This window comes from Oncorhynchus tshawytscha, unplaced genomic scaffold (assembly GCF_018296145.1).
Source record: "Oncorhynchus tshawytscha isolate Ot180627B unplaced genomic scaffold, Otsh_v2.0 Un_scaffold_4_pilon_pilon, whole genome shotgun sequence".
NCBI lineage: Eukaryota > Metazoa > Chordata > Actinopteri > Salmoniformes > Salmonidae > Oncorhynchus > Oncorhynchus tshawytscha.
The window spans coordinates 1043244-1062995 of NW_024609834.1; the positions used below are offsets into that span (position 1 = coordinate 1043244).

General features: G+C 40.3%; 1 protein-coding gene across 1 annotated transcript in view; it reads left to right on the top strand.

Annotated features, from left to right (window-relative positions):
- Positions 1-1613: 1613 nt before the first annotated feature.
- LOC112263753 (RNA-binding Raly-like protein) overlaps positions 1614-19752 on the top strand; it is a 61822-nt gene continuing 43683 nt past the window's right edge. Inside the window, exon 1 of the mRNA XM_024440312.2 lies at positions 1614-1917. Within this exon, the coding sequence (XP_024296080.1) occupies positions 1878-1917 (40 nt within the window). The 5' untranslated portion in view covers positions 1614-1877. The remainder of the gene's footprint in view (positions 1918-19752) is intronic.

Consider the following 19752-nt stretch of genomic DNA (forward strand, 5'->3'; position numbering starts at 1 on the left):
AGGTTAATGCTACCCTTCATTCTCTTTCTACACCCACAAACATTCCTTTCTTCCTAGATCTATGCTATATAACCCCTTCCTAATGAACAAACATTATTTAACACTACTAGAAAGACAGGTTGGAATTCTGTTAGTTATAATTCTACGTTAAATGTATACATCATTTAGTCATTATTCATTAAAAAAATCCCTTAACACGAGCTCAAAACACGGAACATAACAAAAGTAAAGCGCGTAATAAAACACCACAAAAACATGAAACAATTACACACAAACATGATGGGAAACAGAGGGTTAAATACAAGTAGATTGATTGGGGAAATGAAAACCAGGTGTGTATGGGACAAGACAAAACAAATGGATATCTGAAAAATGGAGCGGTGATGGCTAGAAAGCCAGTGATGTCCATCGCTGAACGCCGCCCGAACAAGGAGAGGAGCCGACTTCGGCGGAAGTCATGACAATCACTCCAGTGTTAATTTGCTAAATTGTAATTACTTCACTACTGTTGGCCTATTTATTTATTGCCTTACCTCCTTACTCCATTTGCAGACACTGTATATAGATTTATATATAGATTGTGTTATTGACAGTACTTTTGTTGATCCCATGTGTAACTCTGTGTTGTTGTTTTTTGTCACACTGCTTTGCTTTATCTTGGCCAGGTCGCAGTTGTAAATGAGAACTTGTTCACAACTGGCCTATCTGGTTAAATAAATGTGAAATATTTGTTTTATTTGATTAAATTGTGTTTCTGTTGTTGAGTAAATGACTGGTTAATCAAGTGGAGGGAAACAAACACCAGAGGTCTGCTATACCTGTCTGTAATCTCTATCTCCTCACCCTAATCACATTGCACTCGAGGGACACTGCCTGTGTTTATACTGTGTGTGTGTGAGTCTGTGTTCAGCATTTGATTGTGTGCATGTGTGTGTGTGTGTGTGTGTCTTAGCCTCAGTAGAATGACTCTGTCTTAGATAAGGCTTAATTAACGTTGCTTTCTCCACAACAGGGAGGTGAGTCCCCCCCCTCTCTCTATCACTCTCTCTCCCGCCCTCTCTCCCTCCCTCTTTCCCCCCGTACTCAAGGATCTCCACTGTTAACTCATCCAGTTGTCACCCACAACACCCACATTCTCTGAATGATGTGTGTGTGTTTGGTGCATGTGCGTGCCTGTGTATAATGCCATCCCTGTGTGATATGAGGTCAGTGGTGAGCTCCTCTCGTCATCTCTGTATTTGGCTCTGCTGTGTCCTCAGATTCATGCTCCTCTCTTAGACCCCTGCCCTCCCCTGTCCCCCCTTCACTCCCTTAGCCCCTGGCTGTGGATAGAGTAACCCTCTCTTCACCACCCACACACACACACACACACACACGCACACACACACACACACACACACACACACACACACACACACACACACACACACACACACACACACACACACACACACACACACTTCTTAGCAGCTCTCTCTTTGCCTGGGCAGACTCTATAAGCCCTGAGCCCCAGCCAGGCTCTTGTTGCTGTGAAAAATAAATTGACACACTCACACTAAACCCCCCTCCCCCCTGCCTGCTGGAGCTAATGGGCTAACCCAGTGCTTCCTCTCTCCACCCCCGCTGCAGAGGGACAGATGGTACATACTGTTGGTGCTGCTCTAACTGCTCTGTCATTGATTCAGTAGTAACACAGTCGTCAGTCCACAGCCTGCCTGCCTGCAGAGAGAGAGCCAAAACAGGAAGAGAGAAAGAGAGGACACAAGGAGAGAAGTGAAGAGAGTGATTGTGAGAGAGAGAAGCAGGGAAAGCGTCCAGCCATCTTTCTGTCTCCAGTCTGAAAGCCACAGACGCCCTCTTTGTTTGGCGTCCCTGATATGACCCTGTTCAAAAGTGAGCACCACCGCAGCCCACGATGTGAGTATGCCAGGCTATAGATACCACTCTATGTGTCTGTGTCTGTATGTTTCAGTGTGTATGTATGCATCTCCTACTCAATCTCTTTCTGCTTATACCTCCCTTCTACCTCCCTCCCTGTTTTCGTCTCTCCCCGTCTATCCCTTTCTTCACCCCCCTTTTTCTACTTTTCACTCCCCTTTCTTTCACATCTCTTTTCTCCTTCCTCTCTACTTTCTCTTGGTTTCTCTCCCACTGCCTCTCTATTCCCTAAATCATCCGTCCTTATTTCCCCTCTCCTTACTCTATCCCCCCTTTCTCTCTCCCTCTGGTATTTCCTCATGCCGACCCATACGCCTGGCCAGGGATAACCCTGTCTAATGGAACGAGAGACAGAAAAAGAGAGAGAGAAGGAGTGAGTGAGGTAGTGAAAGGATCCCGAGTTGAGGTGACAGGAACTCGGCTGTTTACTCTCCAAACACAGCTGAGCTTAGCCAAGGACTGGAGAGGTGTGTTTGAGAGGACGTGGGCGTGATGACAGCGTGTTATGGGTCTGTCATTTATCTGGGTGTGGGTGCTTGCGAGAGAGAGAGAGATCGACAGAGAGGTAGAAAGAGATCACTTATGTGTGTCCACATACATGTTATAATAATATGAGCATGGGTACATGAGATTGCATTATGACAGATGTCCGCAACTGTGATAGTGTGTTGGCCAACAGAGTGGTGTTGGATTTAGACTCTCTGAGGTATCCGGCTGTGTGCTTGACAGGCTCTCCTGCAGTGCTAGACTGTGTGAATCGATCCTGTGGTTCAGCCAAGACTAGAGCAGCCCAGTAGGAAGAATAAGGGCACAGGGTCAGCTCTCTCTCACTGGAGCAGAGAGGACAGAGCGAGAGAGTCTTCAGGACGCGAGGACTAGAGCTGAACCTTCTACCCAGCTGAGCCTTCACTAGGGTTGTCAATAACTGTGGAGAGTGGGATTACATCGGTGCACAGGGAAAGATGCTATTTCTATTGCACGTCTTAGTAACTGCATGCGTATATGTAAAAAGAGAGAAAGGGCGAGGGGGGAGAAGACATTAAAAGCCCACTGCAGTCAAAAACATGATTTACCTGTGTTTTATCCAGAAAATTATGTCATGGCTTTAGAAGCGTCTGATAGGCTAATTGACATAATTTGAGTCAATTAGAGGTGTAGCTGTGGATGTATTTCAAGGCCTACCTTCAAACTCTGTGCCTCTTTACTTGACATCATGGGAAAATCAAAAGAAATCAGCCAAGACCTCAGAAAAACAATTGTAAACCTTCACAAGTCTGGTTCATCCTTGGTAGCAATTTCCAAACGCCTGATAGTACCACATTCATCTGTACAAACAATAGTACACAGGTACAAACTCCATGGGACCACACAGCCATCATACCGCTCAGGAAAAAGACGCGTTCTGTCTCCTATAGATGAACGTACTTTGGTGTGAAAATTGCAAATCAATCCCATAACAACAGCAAAGGACCATTTTCTATTTAACTAGGCAAATCAGTGAAGAACAAATACTTATTTTCAATAACAACCTAGGAACAGTGGGTTTAACTGCCTTGTTCAGGGGCAGAGTGACAGATTTTTACCTTGTCAGCTTGGGGATTCAATCTAGCAACCTTCCAGTTACTAGTCCAATGCTCTAACCACTAGGCTACCCTGCTGACCTTGTGAATATGCTGGAGGAAACAAGTACAAAAGTATCTATATCCACAGTAAAACGAGTCCTATATCGACATAACCTGAAAGGTTGCTCAGCAAGGAAAAAGTCACTGCTCCAAACCCGCCATAAAAAAGCCAGACAACAGTTTGCAACTGCACATGGGGACAAAGATCATACTTTTTGGAGAAGTGTCCTCTGGTCTGATGAAACAAAAATATAACTGTTTGGCCATAATGACCATCATTATGTTTGGAGGAAAAACTGGGAGGCTTGCAAGCTTAAGAACACCATCCCAACCGTGAAGCACGGGGGTGGCAGCATCATGTTGTGGGGGTGCTTTGCTGCAGGAGGTGCACTTCACAAAACAGATGGCATCATGAGGGATGGAAAATTATGTGGATATATTGAAGCAACATTTCAAGACATCAGTCAGGAAGTTAAAGCTTGGTCGCAAATGGGTCTTTCAAATGGACAATGACCCCAAGCATACTTCCAAAGTTGTGGCAAAATGGCTCAAGGACAATAAAGTCAAGGTATTGGAGTGGCCATCACAAAGCCCTGACCTCAATCCTATAGAAAATTTGTGGGCAGAACTGAAAAAGCATGTGCGAGCAAGGAGGCCTACAAACCTGACTCAGTTACACCAGCTCTGTCAGGAGGAATGGACCAAAAATCACCCAACATATTGTGGGAAGCTTGTGGAAGGCTACCCGAAACGTTTGACCTAAATTAAACAATTTAAATGCAATGCTACCAAATACTAATTGTAAACTTCTGACCCACTGGGAATGTGATGAAAGAAATAAAAGCTGAAATAAATCAATTTCTCTACTATTATTCTGACATTTCACATTCTTAAAATAAAGTGGTGAACCTAACTGTCATAAACATGGACTTTTAACAAGGATTAAATGTCCGGAATTATGACAAACTGAGTTTAAATGTATTTGGCTAAGGTGTATGTAAACTTCCGACTTCAACTGTATATATTTCCACACTATGATGTTGGAATGATACTGTGAAATTGTTAAAAATGATGATAATGCCATTCTAGTGTAAGAGCTGTTTGAAAAGACAGCCTGCAATTTCAGCCTGTTTATGTGGGATGGATTTTTGGCCTTCCATGGTGACATCACGATGTGGTAAATTAGTTAATAGACCAATAAAAAAGAGAATTCCAAACCTCTCTGCCAATAACAGCTAATTGTCAGTTTTCCCTTCCCCACTCAGACCATTCCCAGACAGTCCTAGAAAGATTCTTGCTTGAGAAATTGCCCTTTGCTAAGAAGCTATCTTTCTTTTTCACAATTTTAATTGAAAACCATCACAGTAACCAGGTTTCCATCTAACCATTTCATGCAGATGAATGACCTGATGCATAAATTCACGACAGGGATTATGGAAACAGCTCATTTCTGTGTAAAACTTCCAATGTCAACTAAACAAAATACGCTAGACAACGTGGGATATTTTTTTTGTCTGTAATATAGATTATGGACAGTTGCAGTGGAAAAGCTTTTATGCGCAAATATTGACAGAAAAGCCATAATGTCTCAGTAAACGTGCAGTCACGTGATGATGTTGTCGCCTACTACCACCACGACATGGAAAACAATGCAGTTTATAGGCAGATGAAATAATGAACATCAGAACTTCTTTCAGAACTTCGTAACTTATGGTGGTTAAGTGCCCTGATGAGCTTCGTGTAAATTTCCAAGAGATATTGAGGATAGGCTATCATTTAAATGATGCTGATGTCATGATGATCGGTGCTTGGCTGACAATTCTAAAAATAAAAAAGGATCTTGCTTTTATCCATATCATCATATTACCTACTCTGTCAAATTTATCAGCTAACTTTTGTCCATAGAGCCTGCACCAAAACCAGATTGAGCAAGTATGCTATTTTATCGCAACAAGTTTTTGTGACAAAACCATATGTAGTGTTAAAAATGCAATGGAAACACATTCAACTAGTTTTTTAATCAGGACATGAAAACTTCAATCAGATCCGCTTCTACAAATTTGTCTTGGCTGATTGCTTTTGATTTTCCCATGATGTCAAGCAAAGAGGCACTCCAAGCTGTTTAAAGGCACAGTCAACTTAGAGTCTGTGAACTTCTGATCCACTGGAATTGTGATACAGTGAATTATAAGTGAAATAATCTGTCTGTAAACAATTGTTGGAAAAATTACTTGTTTCATGCACAAAGTAGATGTCCTAACCGACTTGCCAAAACTATAGTTTGTTCCAAGAAATTTGTGGAGTGGTTGAAACATGAGTTTTCATGACTACAACCTAAGTGTATGTAAACTTCAGACTTCACATGTATTTGGCTAAGGTGTATGTTAACTTCCCGAATTCAACTGTATATACACTACCATTCAAAAGTTTGGGGTCACTTAGAAATGTCCTTGTTTTTGAAAGAGATGCATATTTTTTGTCCATTAAAATTACAGACGCCTCACTAGTCCTGAACTGGCATCTTCATTAAATTGTACCTGCAAAACACCAGTCTCAAAACTCCGGGATGCTGGCCTTCTAGGCAGAGTTGCAAAGAAGAATACATATCTCAGACTTGCCAATAAAAATAAAAGATTAAGATGGCCGAAATAACACAGACACTGGACAGAGGAACAGCACCCCTTAGTTGCCTCTTCACTGTTGACGTTGAGACTGGTGTTTTGCGCGTACTATTTAATGAAGCTACCAGTTCAGGACTTGTGAGGCATCTCTTTCTCAAACTAGACACTCTAATGTACTTGTCCTCTTGCTCAATTGTGCACCGGGGCCTCCCACTCTTCTTTCTATTCTGGTTATTCTATTCTAGAATATTCTATTCTGTTCTGTTATTCTGGTTCTATTCTGGCTATTCTGGCCATTTTGCGCTGTTCTGTGAAGGGAATTGTAGAGCTTGGATTGAATTGTAGAGCTCGGAACAGAGAAATACAATTGTTTAGTAAAATAACCAGAAAGCTAGAGAGAGACAGAGTGAGAGAATGAGGGAGGGAGGAAGAGTCCTCGGAGAGCGAGAAAGATAGAGAGAGACAGAGTGAGAGGATGAGGGAGGGAGGAAGAGTCCTCGGAGAGCGAGAAAGAGAGAGAGAGATCCGGAATACCTTCGTATACTAAGCACATGAATTTAGGACCCACTGGTCACAAACTGGTTGAAACAGCAATGTAATTTGTCAACATATTTTGACGTGGGATCTACTTGGATAATACATTGGATTTTTTTTTTTAAACATCAAGTTAAACTTGTTTTGAGGGCGATATTTCAACCACACCATTATACCATCATTGTAACCAATTTTCAACATAGACCAGCCTTGTGTAAAATATGTTGAACCTTTGAAACAACATTAGATCTTCAATGTTATATCCACTATCAGAAAAAAAAACTGTAGGCTGGGCAGCATCTCCTACTGGAGAGTTGATCTAAACCTATTCATTTGTTCTCCCATTCAGGGTTTTAACCAAATCCATATTTTCTATTTATCACTGACTACTACAAATGTGCTAACGTGAAAATGATTATGGCGAGATCTCTTAATAGCTAAATACATTCACTGTTTGTCTATAAATTAATAATTGATATGTTAGATTCATGTCTCCACTAGAACAATGAATTAATTGACATGTTTGATTCACATCCCCATCTCAACCCAAAATCCCCAAAGTTAAAGAAAAGGACTAAATTAAATCCAATCAAACTTTAAATGCAATTTAAATTAATTTAGTCATATTCTTTAACTTTGATTATTAGTTGAGATGGAAACATGAATCCAACAAATAATTATTAATTAGTAGACAAACTGGAATTAAAGCCAGAATAAGTCAGTGGTACAAAATACAAATCTCCTTCAAATGTTTATTTATAACCAAAAGCAATTCAATTACACTTTGAAATACTGTAAGTAGCCTATTAACATATCAACAAGTTAACAAATAGGCCTATGTTGGATTCACATCTCCAACTAAACCAAAAATAAAAGTTAAAGAATAGGATTAAGCCAGTGGCTCAGAATAAACTATCCAAGCATTAGATATAATTCAAATGTTGATGTTTGGTTGCTTTGTCATCCAAACACAATTCAATATGACTTTTGTAATACAGTAAATAGTCTAAAGTTAAGACATCTTACAAACTAATGTAACAGTATTTATTCAACCTTAAAATTAGTAACACATCCATGGTCTCATTTTAAAGTTACTGTAACTATAAATGTCTTCTTATGTCATCATAGAACGTGTGCATGTTCAAGATCGCATGCAAAGGTCGCAGGTCTGTTGAGATCTTCACAATTTCTATAATAATCTGTGCAGAGTCTTGAACAGCATTGATCACTGGCGCTAGGCCTATGTACTTTTAATGTAATCTCAACTACAATCCAGGTCATTTGGTTGTGCTGTTAGATGAAGCACAGTGATGACACATTAAGTTGTTGTACAAATACAAAACACCTGACATTATATTCCCATTTGAACTGTGTTGTGCTTTTAAATGGTTGAAAGCGCAGTGATAACACATTTTGATAACAAGTAAACAAAAAGCCTGTTTTTCCTTTGGAATTTGGTTGTGCTTTTAGATCAGGGGTAGGCAACCCTGTTCCTTGATTGCCGCAGGTACTGCAGGATTCTGTTCCAACTAGTCACCACACCAGACCAACTGAGCTAATTGATCAGTTCAGTGATTGCCTAAATTCAACACACCTTGTTGTCCAGGTCAGTTAAATCAAAAACATGAAGTGCCTGCAGAACTCCAGGACCAGGGTTGCCTACCTGTGTTTTAGATGGTTGAAAGCATAGTGATAACACATGGGGAATTCAACAAACTTCAGCCTGTCTTTTTGAGTGGGTGAATAAAGGTTGAAATCTCATTGATCAACGTCTCAACCAAATATTACCCAAATGTTGACGTTGAAATGACGTGGTGTGCCCAGTGGGGATACCACATATTCTATTCTCTCCTCTTCTAATAATTTATGTTCAATGAGGTTTTCTTCCATTTTTAAGTTTTGGCATATTCATTCCAGCACCATACATCTCACTGCTGGTTTGCTTCTGAAGGTAAGCACGGTCAGTCCAGATGAAGCTGAAAATAAACGTGGGAAAGTAAGTCACGTTTGTGGAAAAAAAATCATGAGGAAAAAATACATGAAAATGAACATGAAAATGAACGTTAACATTACTGGGCCATTTGAATAAAAGTTCACTGTAATGTGATACTCTTTGTAGTCTATTTGCAACATTAAGTCTTGTAATGTGTTTGACACTTCTTTTTTTTTGTGTGCCATGTTCATTTTTACACCACTTCCAGTCTCCCATCCAGGGACCAACCAGGACCAACTGTATAGCTTCAGAAGCAAACCAGCAGTGGGATGCAGGGTGCTCTGTTGCTGGAATGAATGTGCCAAAACTGAAAAATTGAAAAAAAGCAGCAACTGAAAAAAGGCAGCAAAAGCGAAGGCCAGGGCAACATGACCAAACATAGGGAAAATTGTCAGGAAAAAGGGAGCCGTTTTATTGAATTGCGTTATCATAACAAATGTTTCACTGCTACTGTTTTTTTTGTATCCATTTACAATTCATTTTTTATTATTTCCTTGTAAAATTTTGTTTTGCTCTCAATATCATTGTTTGTGTTTGCATAACTAAGAATGTTGTTGTCGACTTCAGAAGTTTTGCTTGATATTAATGACACAAACGTAACTCACTCACTATAGTATTATACCATATAATAACACCATTAGTCTATTAAAGGTGTTTAAAGTGGCAGTCCTTAATTGAAACCTTAACAAAGTGTTCTCCCCCGCACAATTTCAGTGAAAGCAGAGGGATGGGGCTGGAGAAATGCAACCACTCTGAAATCCATAGAATACACTGTTGGGCGCAAGGACTGACCATCCATGATATCAACATATATTATTTTTAGGCTATACAGTGGTTGTTTACATGTACTTTGTTTACAAACGTTGAAGTATATCAAGGTTATATTTTGGGTTCAAATGGGGTACGATAGCTGAACTAAGAATGAATTTACAGTGCCTTCAAAAAGTATTCAAACCCCTTGACTTATTCCACATTTTGTTGTGTAACAGCCTGAATTCAAAATGGATTCAATGTTTTAAAAAAGATCTGGCATATAATAACCTATGTCCATAATGACAAAGTGAAAACATGTTTTTAGAAATATTTGCAAATGTATTGAAAATGAAATATAGAAATATCTAACTTACATAAGTATTCACACCCCATAATTATTCACACTGAGCCGATCCATGTCAAAATCAAATTCGGCAGTGATTACAGCTGTGAATTTTTCTGGGTAAGTCTCTAAGAGCTTTGCACACCTGGATTGTACCATTTTTGCACATTCTTCTTTTTGAAGTTCTTCAAGATCTGTCAAGTTGGGTGTTGATCTTTGCTAGACAGCCAAGTCTTGTCAGATATTTTCAAACCGATTTAAGTCAAGACTGTAACTACGCCACTCAGGAACATTCAATGCCGTCTTGGTAAGCAACTCCTGCGTATATTTGACCTTGTGTTTAAGGTTATTTTCCTGCTGAAAGGTGAATTTGTCTCTCAGTGTCTGTTGGAAAGCAGACTGAGACAGTTTTTCATCTACGATTCTGCTTAACTCTATTCCATTTCTTTTCATTCCCCCACAAAACTCCCTAATCATTGCTGATGACAAGCATACCCATAACAGGATGCAACCACCACCATGCTTGAAAATATGAAGAGTTGTACTCAGTCATGTGTCGTGTTGCATTTGCCCAAAACATAACACTTTGTATTCAGGACATGAAGTTAATTTCTTTGCCACAGTTTTTGAAGTTTTACTTTAGTGCCTTATTGCTAACAGAATGTATGTTTTGGAATATTTTCATTCTGTACAGGCTTCATTCTTTTCACTCTGTCATTTAGGTTAGTATTGTGGAGTTACTACAATGTTGTTGATCCATCCTCAGTTTTCTACTATCACAGCCATTCAACTCTGTAACTGTTTTAAAGTCACCATTGACCTAATGCTGAAATCCCTGAGCAGTTTTCTTCCTCTCCCGGCAACTGAGTTAGGAAGGACGCATGTATCTTTGTAGTGACTGGGTGTATTGACACACCATCTAAAGTGTCATTTATAACTTCACCATGTTCAAAGGGATGTTCAATGTCTGCTTTAAAATGTTTTACCCATTTACCAATAGGTGCCCTTCTTTATGAGGCATTGGACAACCTCCCTGGTCTTTGTTGGTGACCTTATAGATAATTGTATGTGTGCGGTACAGAGAAGCGGTAGTCATTCAAAGGTCATGTTAAACACTATTATTGCACAAAGCGGGAGTCCATGCAACTTATTATGTGCCTTGTTAAGCACATTTTTAGTCCTGAACTTTATTTAGGCTTGCCATAACCAGTGGTGTAAAGTACTTAAGTAAAAAGACTTTAAAGTACTAATTAAGCAGTTGTTGGGTGGTATCTGTCTGTACTTTTCTTTACTATTAATATTTTTTACAACTTTTATTTTACTACATTCCTAAAGAAGATAATGTACTTTTACTCCATACATTTTCCCTGACACCCAAAAGTACTAGTTAATATTTGAATGCTTAGCAGGACAGGATGGTCCAATTCACACACTTATCAAGAGAATATCCCTGGCCATCTCTACTGCCTCTGATCTGACGGACTCACTAAATAAAAAAGTACTATGTTTGTAAATGATGTCTGAGTGTTAGAGTGTGCCCCTGGCTATCCGTAAATACAAATGAATTTTCAAAATCATGCCATCTGTTTTGCTTAATATAAGGAATTTGAAATGTGATACTTAATTCAATTTGAGCAATTACATTTACTTTTGATACTTAGGTATATTTAAAACCAAATACTTTTAGACTTTTACTCAAGTAGTATTTTACTGGATAACTTTCGCTTTCGATTAAGGTATCTTTACCTTTACTTAAGTATTTTTCCACAACTGGCTATAACAACGGGGTTGAAAGCTTATTGACTAAAGACATTTCAGCTTTAAATTAAAGCACATTTTTAAACATAATTCCACTGACATTATGGGGTATTGTGTGAAGGCCAGTGACAAAAAGAATCTCAATTGAATCCATTTTAAATTCAGGCTGCAACACAACAAGATGTGGAAAAAGTCAAGGGATGTGAATACTTTCTGAAGGCTCTGTATACTCCTATATTCTTCAGGAATCAATGGGTACATATCATTCATTTATAAGTCCAAAAATGTATGTAGCAACTGTGGATTGCCCCTTTAATAGGAAGTGACCTTCATACAGCAGAACCATGGCGCAATTTCAATGTGATCCATTAACCTGAAGCTCTCAGAGGGCAGAGTGTGCGGTGTCCTTACAGCATACAGTATACATGTATATTACTAGAAAAAGTCATATGGAATGTTGAATGAAGTATGTCTAAGAATGCGGTGAGAGAGGTACGGCCAGGCAGCTTGTATCAGAAACTCAGCCGCTCCAGTGGTTCTGCTCTTTGTGTATGCTGCGCTGCTATGCCCCTGAGCCAATGTGTGTGTGTGTGTGTGTGTGTGTGTGTGTGTGTGTGTGTGTGTGTGTGTGTGTGTGTGTGTGTGTGTGTGTGTGTGTGTGCGTGTGTGTGTGTGTGTGTGCGCCCATGGCTCCCTGTCTCTTTGTGAGCTGACTGACAGACTAACTGACTGATTGACTGACTGACTAATTGACTGACTGACTGACTCACTGACTGATTGATTGATTGACTGACTGATTGATTGACTGATTGACTGACTGATTGACTACGTTCAACACTAGGGTTAATAGCTGGGGCTATTCTATGGAAAAATGGAAGTGTTATTTATTGAATCTCAATTAACATAAATGATTAAAAGAGGAGACAATAGAATAGAGGCTGTGGTACATCCCCACTGGGCACACCACGTCATATTTGGTTGAGACGTTGATCAATGAAATTTCAACCTTTATTTACCCACGAAAAAGACAGGCTGAAGTTTGTTGAATTACATGTGTTATTACTATGCTTTCAACCATCTAAAGGCTCAACCAAATTCCAATGTAAAAAGAATGTCATATTCCTGGTTTAGTTGTCATCTAAATGTGTTATCACTGCGCTTTCAACCATTTAAAAGCACAACACAGTTCAAATGGGAATATAATGTCATGTCTTTGCATGCTATCTTGAACATGCACACTTTCTTTGATGACATAAGAAGACATTTATAGTTACATTAGGCTAACCTGAAAATGTGGCCATCAATGTGTTACTCATGTCCGAAAACCATGAAAATGTCAAAATAATAAGCAATTTATGTGATTTGTTCACACATGTCTGAAAATCATGTGTTTTTTTAATGTGATTTTTTAATGTGATGTTTTGTAAGGGCAATAATGCAACTGTCAGGATCGCTGTGATATACCTTTCTAACCTATACTATACTATCGCTCTCTCTCTCTCTCTCGCCCCCTTTCTCTCTCTTTTAACTGTCAGGATTGCTGTGATGTACCTTCTCTACTGTCGTTCTACCCTATACTCTCTCTCTCTCTCTCTCCCTCTACTCCCCTTTCTCTCTCTTTCAACTGTCTCTCCCCCGTATTTTTCTCCATCCTCTCTCTCCCTCTCTCACGCCCACTCCCCGTCATGCTGCTTTGTTAGGCCTATTTTTATGACAGTGATGTTGGTGGTTGCTCAGCTTGTGATATCGTCAGTAAGAAACCTGTCAGCAGACTCTGATCTGAGATCAAATGGACCAGGACTCCTGTCAGAGAAAGCAGATGGGAGTGATCCAGGAAGTCAGATCTGAGAACAGCACGATGGTAGAGACTTTGCATTGTGTGTCAGCATGATGTGAACAGGCAGGCAGGTGGGCTGTGCTTTAACAGTCCCGTTTGACAAACTACCCACTCTGCCACTGCAGAATGCCAGCCTCGTGTGTGTGATAGACGGTGCCACTTGCCAAAAACACACAGGGCTCCACGCTGTGCAGGATCCCCCACAATTCATCTGTTCCTGGAGTGCACAAAACTGCCAAAATGTCACTCCACTCCACAGAGTTCTCATTGCTCTCGTTACATCATATTTTCCACATCAGGGGCTTGACTCCGGGTTTAAGAAGTCACAGTATTTGCCTGAGTAAAATACTAATAAAAAACAAAGCCTAATTCCAAGTAAGATGTTTTTGCTTATGCATATCCTCCTCTCTTCCAGGTAATGTGATTAAGCTGGCTTTAGATATGAGCATTTACCATAGCTGGTGGTGAGGCAGAGTAGAGGTCGGTGGGAGAGGCAGGAGCCAACAGTCAGTCAGAACACGGTAGTAGGGATTATGGATTTATAATCCTGTGGTTATGATTACAACTCATTTCATGTGACCTTGGTTTTGGTCACACTGACAGAGTCACTGTCTGCAGCCGCTTGTTTGATGACGCATCTCTGTTTTAGTTTCCTGGTTTCGTGGTTGATTGGATTCTATACCGAGTCCTCCACCCTTTCTGGCCTCTTTGTCATCATGTTCACAGACTTCAACACAGAGATTGTGGAGATAAACTCATGAACAAGGGATCATCAGAATCGAGGTCAATGCATTGTTCATTTTGTCAGATTAGGAACTGAATTGGAATTTGTGTGTTTTCCATGTTACATCAATAGTGGGGTTGAAAAAGTGGAGTTAGTGTTTCTTACAATAGTTCATTCCTACCCCTGCTGTTGTACTTTAATCAGAAATTCCATAAGGAATTAAATAGAAAAATATGCATAGAACATCTTGTCGATGACTGTTTGTTTTTTACTGTAGACCTGTGTTCATGTTATGAAGTACCATCTCTTGTAGGCTTGAAAAATCCTAGGAACTTTGCAAAAATTCACTGTTTTTTTAGAAATCATGGTTGGAGGTTTCCGGAATTTCTGCTTATTCTCTCCTGATTTCAGGAATCTTTCAACCGGAATTTCTGCAAAACCACAGAATTTTGGGAAAGTTAGCGTAATTTTGCAACCCTACACGTGTTTGTGTGTCCATCCCACATCCTGACTCTGGGTTGATTAATCTGCTCAGGGTGCCTGGGCAACTCGTGTGTGCACTGGCTGCACTGTGGTGACGGTCCTATAGCCTCATCCATGTATGTGTATGTGATCACTTTGAGTCCCTTTGAGTCTGTTAGCATCCTCCCTGGTTTTTCCTTAATAGACTCTCAATCTGTGTATGTCCTCTGTGCAGGTGGGTCCTCTGTTCACAGACCCCTCAACACAAAATGCTCTTCCACCCCCATAGTGCTAATGCCCCCTCTGGAAGCCTGCCATTTAGACAACAACAACAGAACACATACATGTCAAAAATGGTCACTCTTGTCACTCTAGTCCTGTTCTATCCCCAGCAAACATTAAAAGCTTTGTGGTAGTGTTTTAGATGTTTTTAGTGTTGAGAGGCATCCTGGAATGTGTTTGGATTGAGATCACAGTGGGAAAGCTAATTGCATTGTATTGCTTTTGTTTCCTTTCATCTCTCCCTGTCATTGTTGTTGTTCCTTGAAACCAATTGAGTTTTATTGTCATATTGCATTTGACTGTGTTACAAGCCATTTATATATAGTACATGTTCTCATCGTAGCATTGGTTATGGAAGGCAAAATTACTCACATCATGTTTGACAAGCACACTTTGCATAACACCATTGTAGGTTGCCATCAGCTGAAAACATTGCAATGTCTGTTCTTACAAAATCAATAAAGATACAGAATATCTGAATAGCTAAATGCAGAGACGGAAGTGAGAAGGCGATCAGGGGCAACTTTTATCTTCAACAGGAAAAGTAAAATAAATCACTGGAGGACGTATTTTAAGAGACATGGTTTTTCTACAGTCAAAATATTACAACAGCCACAAGGCTGTTGACAACCAAAGCAGCCATGACTGCAGTTGTTTAACATAGCAGTCAATCAATTTCCTGTAGTTTTAAAATGATTAAATATTTAGTTTTATGTAATAAAGTTTTATGTAAAAAATTATTTCTACTTCAAATGGAGCACACTTTGTTAAAATGCAGTGGGCTAAATCAGGCTCACAGTGTTTCTTGGCAAATCTACTTTGAAACAAAAGTATACACCTCACACAGATGGTTATGGTCTTAAACAAAATAACACACCTGTACCATGTCAGATATACAGTTGAAGTGTATTACATTTTGAGATGCATCCCAATATTAGACTTTATATGCATCACAGAAGACTGAAATATAACAAAAGTGTTTGATATAGAAACACCATATTAATTATGGATTTATGAAAAATATTAATAATATTCCACCCATGAAGCCGCTAGAGGGCGATTTGGTCATTTGACTGCAGGAAAGGGAAATAATGTCATTCAAATAAGTTGACTCACCCACATAAGTACACCTGGATGCACATACATTTTAAAGACATCCTCCAGAAATGTAGGAACGTTTACTGTTAAAGTGATATCCCTAGTATAAATACTGTAAAGTGCAGACACTAAAGGGTAAAACATTTTTTGAGTAAAATTGTGCTTTTTAGACACAACTGTGAACTTCAAGGAGTAGGGCATTCAATGAGTTGTTCTGATGGGAACCCGTGATGTCATCGGCCTACCCCTTGCTTGAGGAGCAGTAGAGACAAAAGAGGAATGCCCCACCCCACCACTGCAATGTCATGACTTACCTGGACCACCTATTGATATGTGCATTTTGTTTTGTAAACAGTGGTGCGTATTAATGGATGCCAAGGGAAGCCAGGCTTCCCCTAAAAAAAAATGTATCAAGAAAAAAAGATAGATCTTTCGTCTCTCTGTGTTTCATAATTTTCCTTCAATTCGCAAGAGGCTGAATGTATATCACAGGAGAAAGCGCGCCTATGTCTCTATATGTGTAGGCCATCTATCTGATGCTGTCTGGTCCAAACAAGTATGACATTGTTGCCTTCCTCAGCATTGAAGGCAAGGGAAGCCAGCGAGCGTCTGGCCCCCCCATGACAAAAATAGTATACAAAATTTGCCAAACCGCATTGAGCTATACTGAGCGAGCTCAACTGTGAATGGTTCTGGCACACCAAAAAAAGTGTCAAGGGAAGCCAGCTTGGATTTGGCTTCCCTCCTATCAAATCCCATTGAAAGTAATTGACAGAAAATTGTTGTGTTTTTTAAAATCTTCCAGTGGCTAGCTATCCAGCTAGCTAAATTTGTCTCTTTCCTAAATCAGCCTTGGATGGAGATAGGGATATGGACTTGTGGTTTTCATTAATTCTCCATACTGGCCAATGATTATAATGGTGATTCTGATCCAACCATTAATTCATACATTGTTGTGCCCCTGGCCTGAGAGAATGGAAGTTCAACATGTAGCTAGTTGTAGAAGGTTAATGTTAACTAGCTAAAGTTGCCCATGAAAGGAAGTTAGGCTAGTGAGCAAGCATTTTAGCCAGGTAGCCTAGGACAACAAAAAATAAAAGCATGTACAGTCGTGGCCAAAAGTTTAGAGAATGACACAAATATTAATTTTCACAAAGTCTGCTGCCTCAGTTTGCATGATGGCAATTTGCATATACTCCAGAATGTTATGAAGAGTAATCAGATGAATTGCAATTAATTGCAAAGTCCCTCTTTGTCATGCAAATTAACTGAATCTCAAAAAAACATTTCCACTGCATTTCAGCCCTGCCACAAAAGGACCAGCTGACATCATGTCAGTGATTCTCTCGTTAACACAGGTGTGAGTGTTGACGAGGCTGGAGATCACTCTGTCATGCTGATTGAGTTTGAATAACAAACTGGAAGCTTCCAAAGGAGGGTGGTGCTTGGAATCATTGTTCTTCCTCTGTCAACCAAGGTTGCCTGCAAGGAAACACGTGCCATCATCATTGCTTTGCACAAAAAGGGATTCACAGGCAAGGATATTGCTGCCAGTAAGATTGCACCTAAATCAACCATTTATCGGATCATCAAGAACTTCAAGGAGAGTGGTTCAATTGTTGTGAAGAAGGCTTCAGGGCGCCCAAGAAAGTCCAGCAAGCGCCAGGACCATCTCCTAAAGTTGATTCAGCTGCGGGATCGGGGCACCACCAGTACAGAGCTTGCTCAGGAATGGCAGCAGGCAGGTGTTGAGTGTATCTGTACGCATAGTGTGGCGAAGACTTTTGGAGGATGGCCTGGTGTCAAGAAGGACAGCAAAGAAGCCATTTCTCTCAAGGAAAAACATCAGGGACAGACTGATATTCTGAAAAAGGTACAGGGATTGGAATGCTGAGGACTGGGGTAAAGTCATTTTCTCTGATTAATCCCCTTTCCGATTGTTTGGGGCATCTGGAAAAAAGCTTGTCCGGAGAAGACAAGGTGAGCGCTACCATCAGTCCTGTGTCATGCCAACAGTAAAGCATCCTGAGACCATTCATGTGTGGGGTTGCTTCTCAGCCAAGGGAGTGGACTCACTCACAATTTTGCCTAAGAACACAGCCATGAATAAAGAATGGTACCAACACATCCTCCGAGAGCAACTTCTCCCAACCATCCAGGAACAGTTTGGTTACGAACAATGCCTTTTCCAGCATGATGGAGCACCTTGCCATAAGGCAAAAGTGATAACTAAGTGGCTCGGGGTACAAAACATCAATATTTTGGGTCCATGGCCAGGAAACTCCCCAGACCTTAATCTCATTGAGAACATGTGGTCAATCCTCAAGAGGCGGGTGGACAAGCACAAACCCACAAATTCTGACAAACTCCAAGCATTGATTATGCAAGAATGGGCTGCCATCAGTCAGGATGTGGCCCAGAAGTTAATTGACAGGATGCCAGGGCGGATTGCAGAGGTCTTGAAAAAGAAGGGTCAACACTGCAAATATTGACTCTTTGCATCAACTTCATGTAATTGTCAATAAAAGCCTTTGACACTTATGAAATGCTTGTAATTATACTTCAGTATTCCATAGTAACATCTGACAAAAATATCTGAAGACACTGAAGCAGCAAACGTTGTGAAAATTAATATTTGTGTCATTCTCAAAACTTTTGGCCACGACTGTACTGCATGACAGTCATAGACCATTTCTTCAACATGAAAGAGAGGAGGATGGCATTGGCGTTTCTCTACAAGTAAGGTGAGTCAACATGTTTCTCTACTTGCACGGATGCTCATGCACACAAACACACATGCACAGAAATCAGAACCATGGACAGCCACATCATATTTAGCTTATGTTGATTGGACAAAATTATTTTTGGTATCTTTTTGTTGTCACTGTATTAGGCTAAGCATACTGTAGGTGATTTGATGATGTTGAAATGTTGAAGTTGAAATGGTGCAGGAATAGGGGAGGCAGCTTCTGTTTTCCTTGCGGCTTGCAGTAACTCTCTGTGGTTCTAAATCAATAGTTATTTAGTGGTCCGAAAATGTGGGAAACATTAACTTGCTTGACCATGCTGTAGATCATGCAACTGTCTGTTACTGTACATGCAATATGCTTTGTGGACTTCACTTGTCTTCTTATTGTCTCGGCCTTTAGGCCTATATATCACAGTCGCAAGGCATATGAATTAACAGGTTATGGGGGGGTGTGGCTTCCATAGTTATTTTACCCTGGCACCACTGCTGTTTGTAAATCAGGTGATAAATGAGGTGAAAAGCTGACTGGAGTGCCACTTTAAAACATGGTTTTGTTTGTTTGGGCTAATAGCTACGGTTTCTATCTGAGCACATGGCACGTGGTAATTGTCTGCAATTCACACCTCCCGTGTAGATGCCGATTATTAGCACAACACCCCCCAAACATTTATTTGTTCAATTTGAAGCCTTTTCCACTTCAGTCGGCAGTGTCCTTTTTTTTGTGGACAACTGTAACACTTTTGTTTAACCTAGCGTGAACTGGCAGGAATTCATCATTTGTTGATGCAATTTACCGACTTGGCAGCAGAACGCGCCCAGATAGTGCTCCCACTGATTGGCAGCTCCTGATGAGTGACAGTTGGTCTCGCTCGGAGGGAGGCGCATGCAGTGTGGTCAGCTGTATATGGCTCAGGAGTGTGGAAGACTTTTGGTATCTCAATTCAGATCCCCCCCCCCCTAATTGCTCTCTGGACTAATCAGATCAGCTCTGCAAAAGATCTGATATGAGAAGATCTGATGTGATTGGTCAAAAGACCA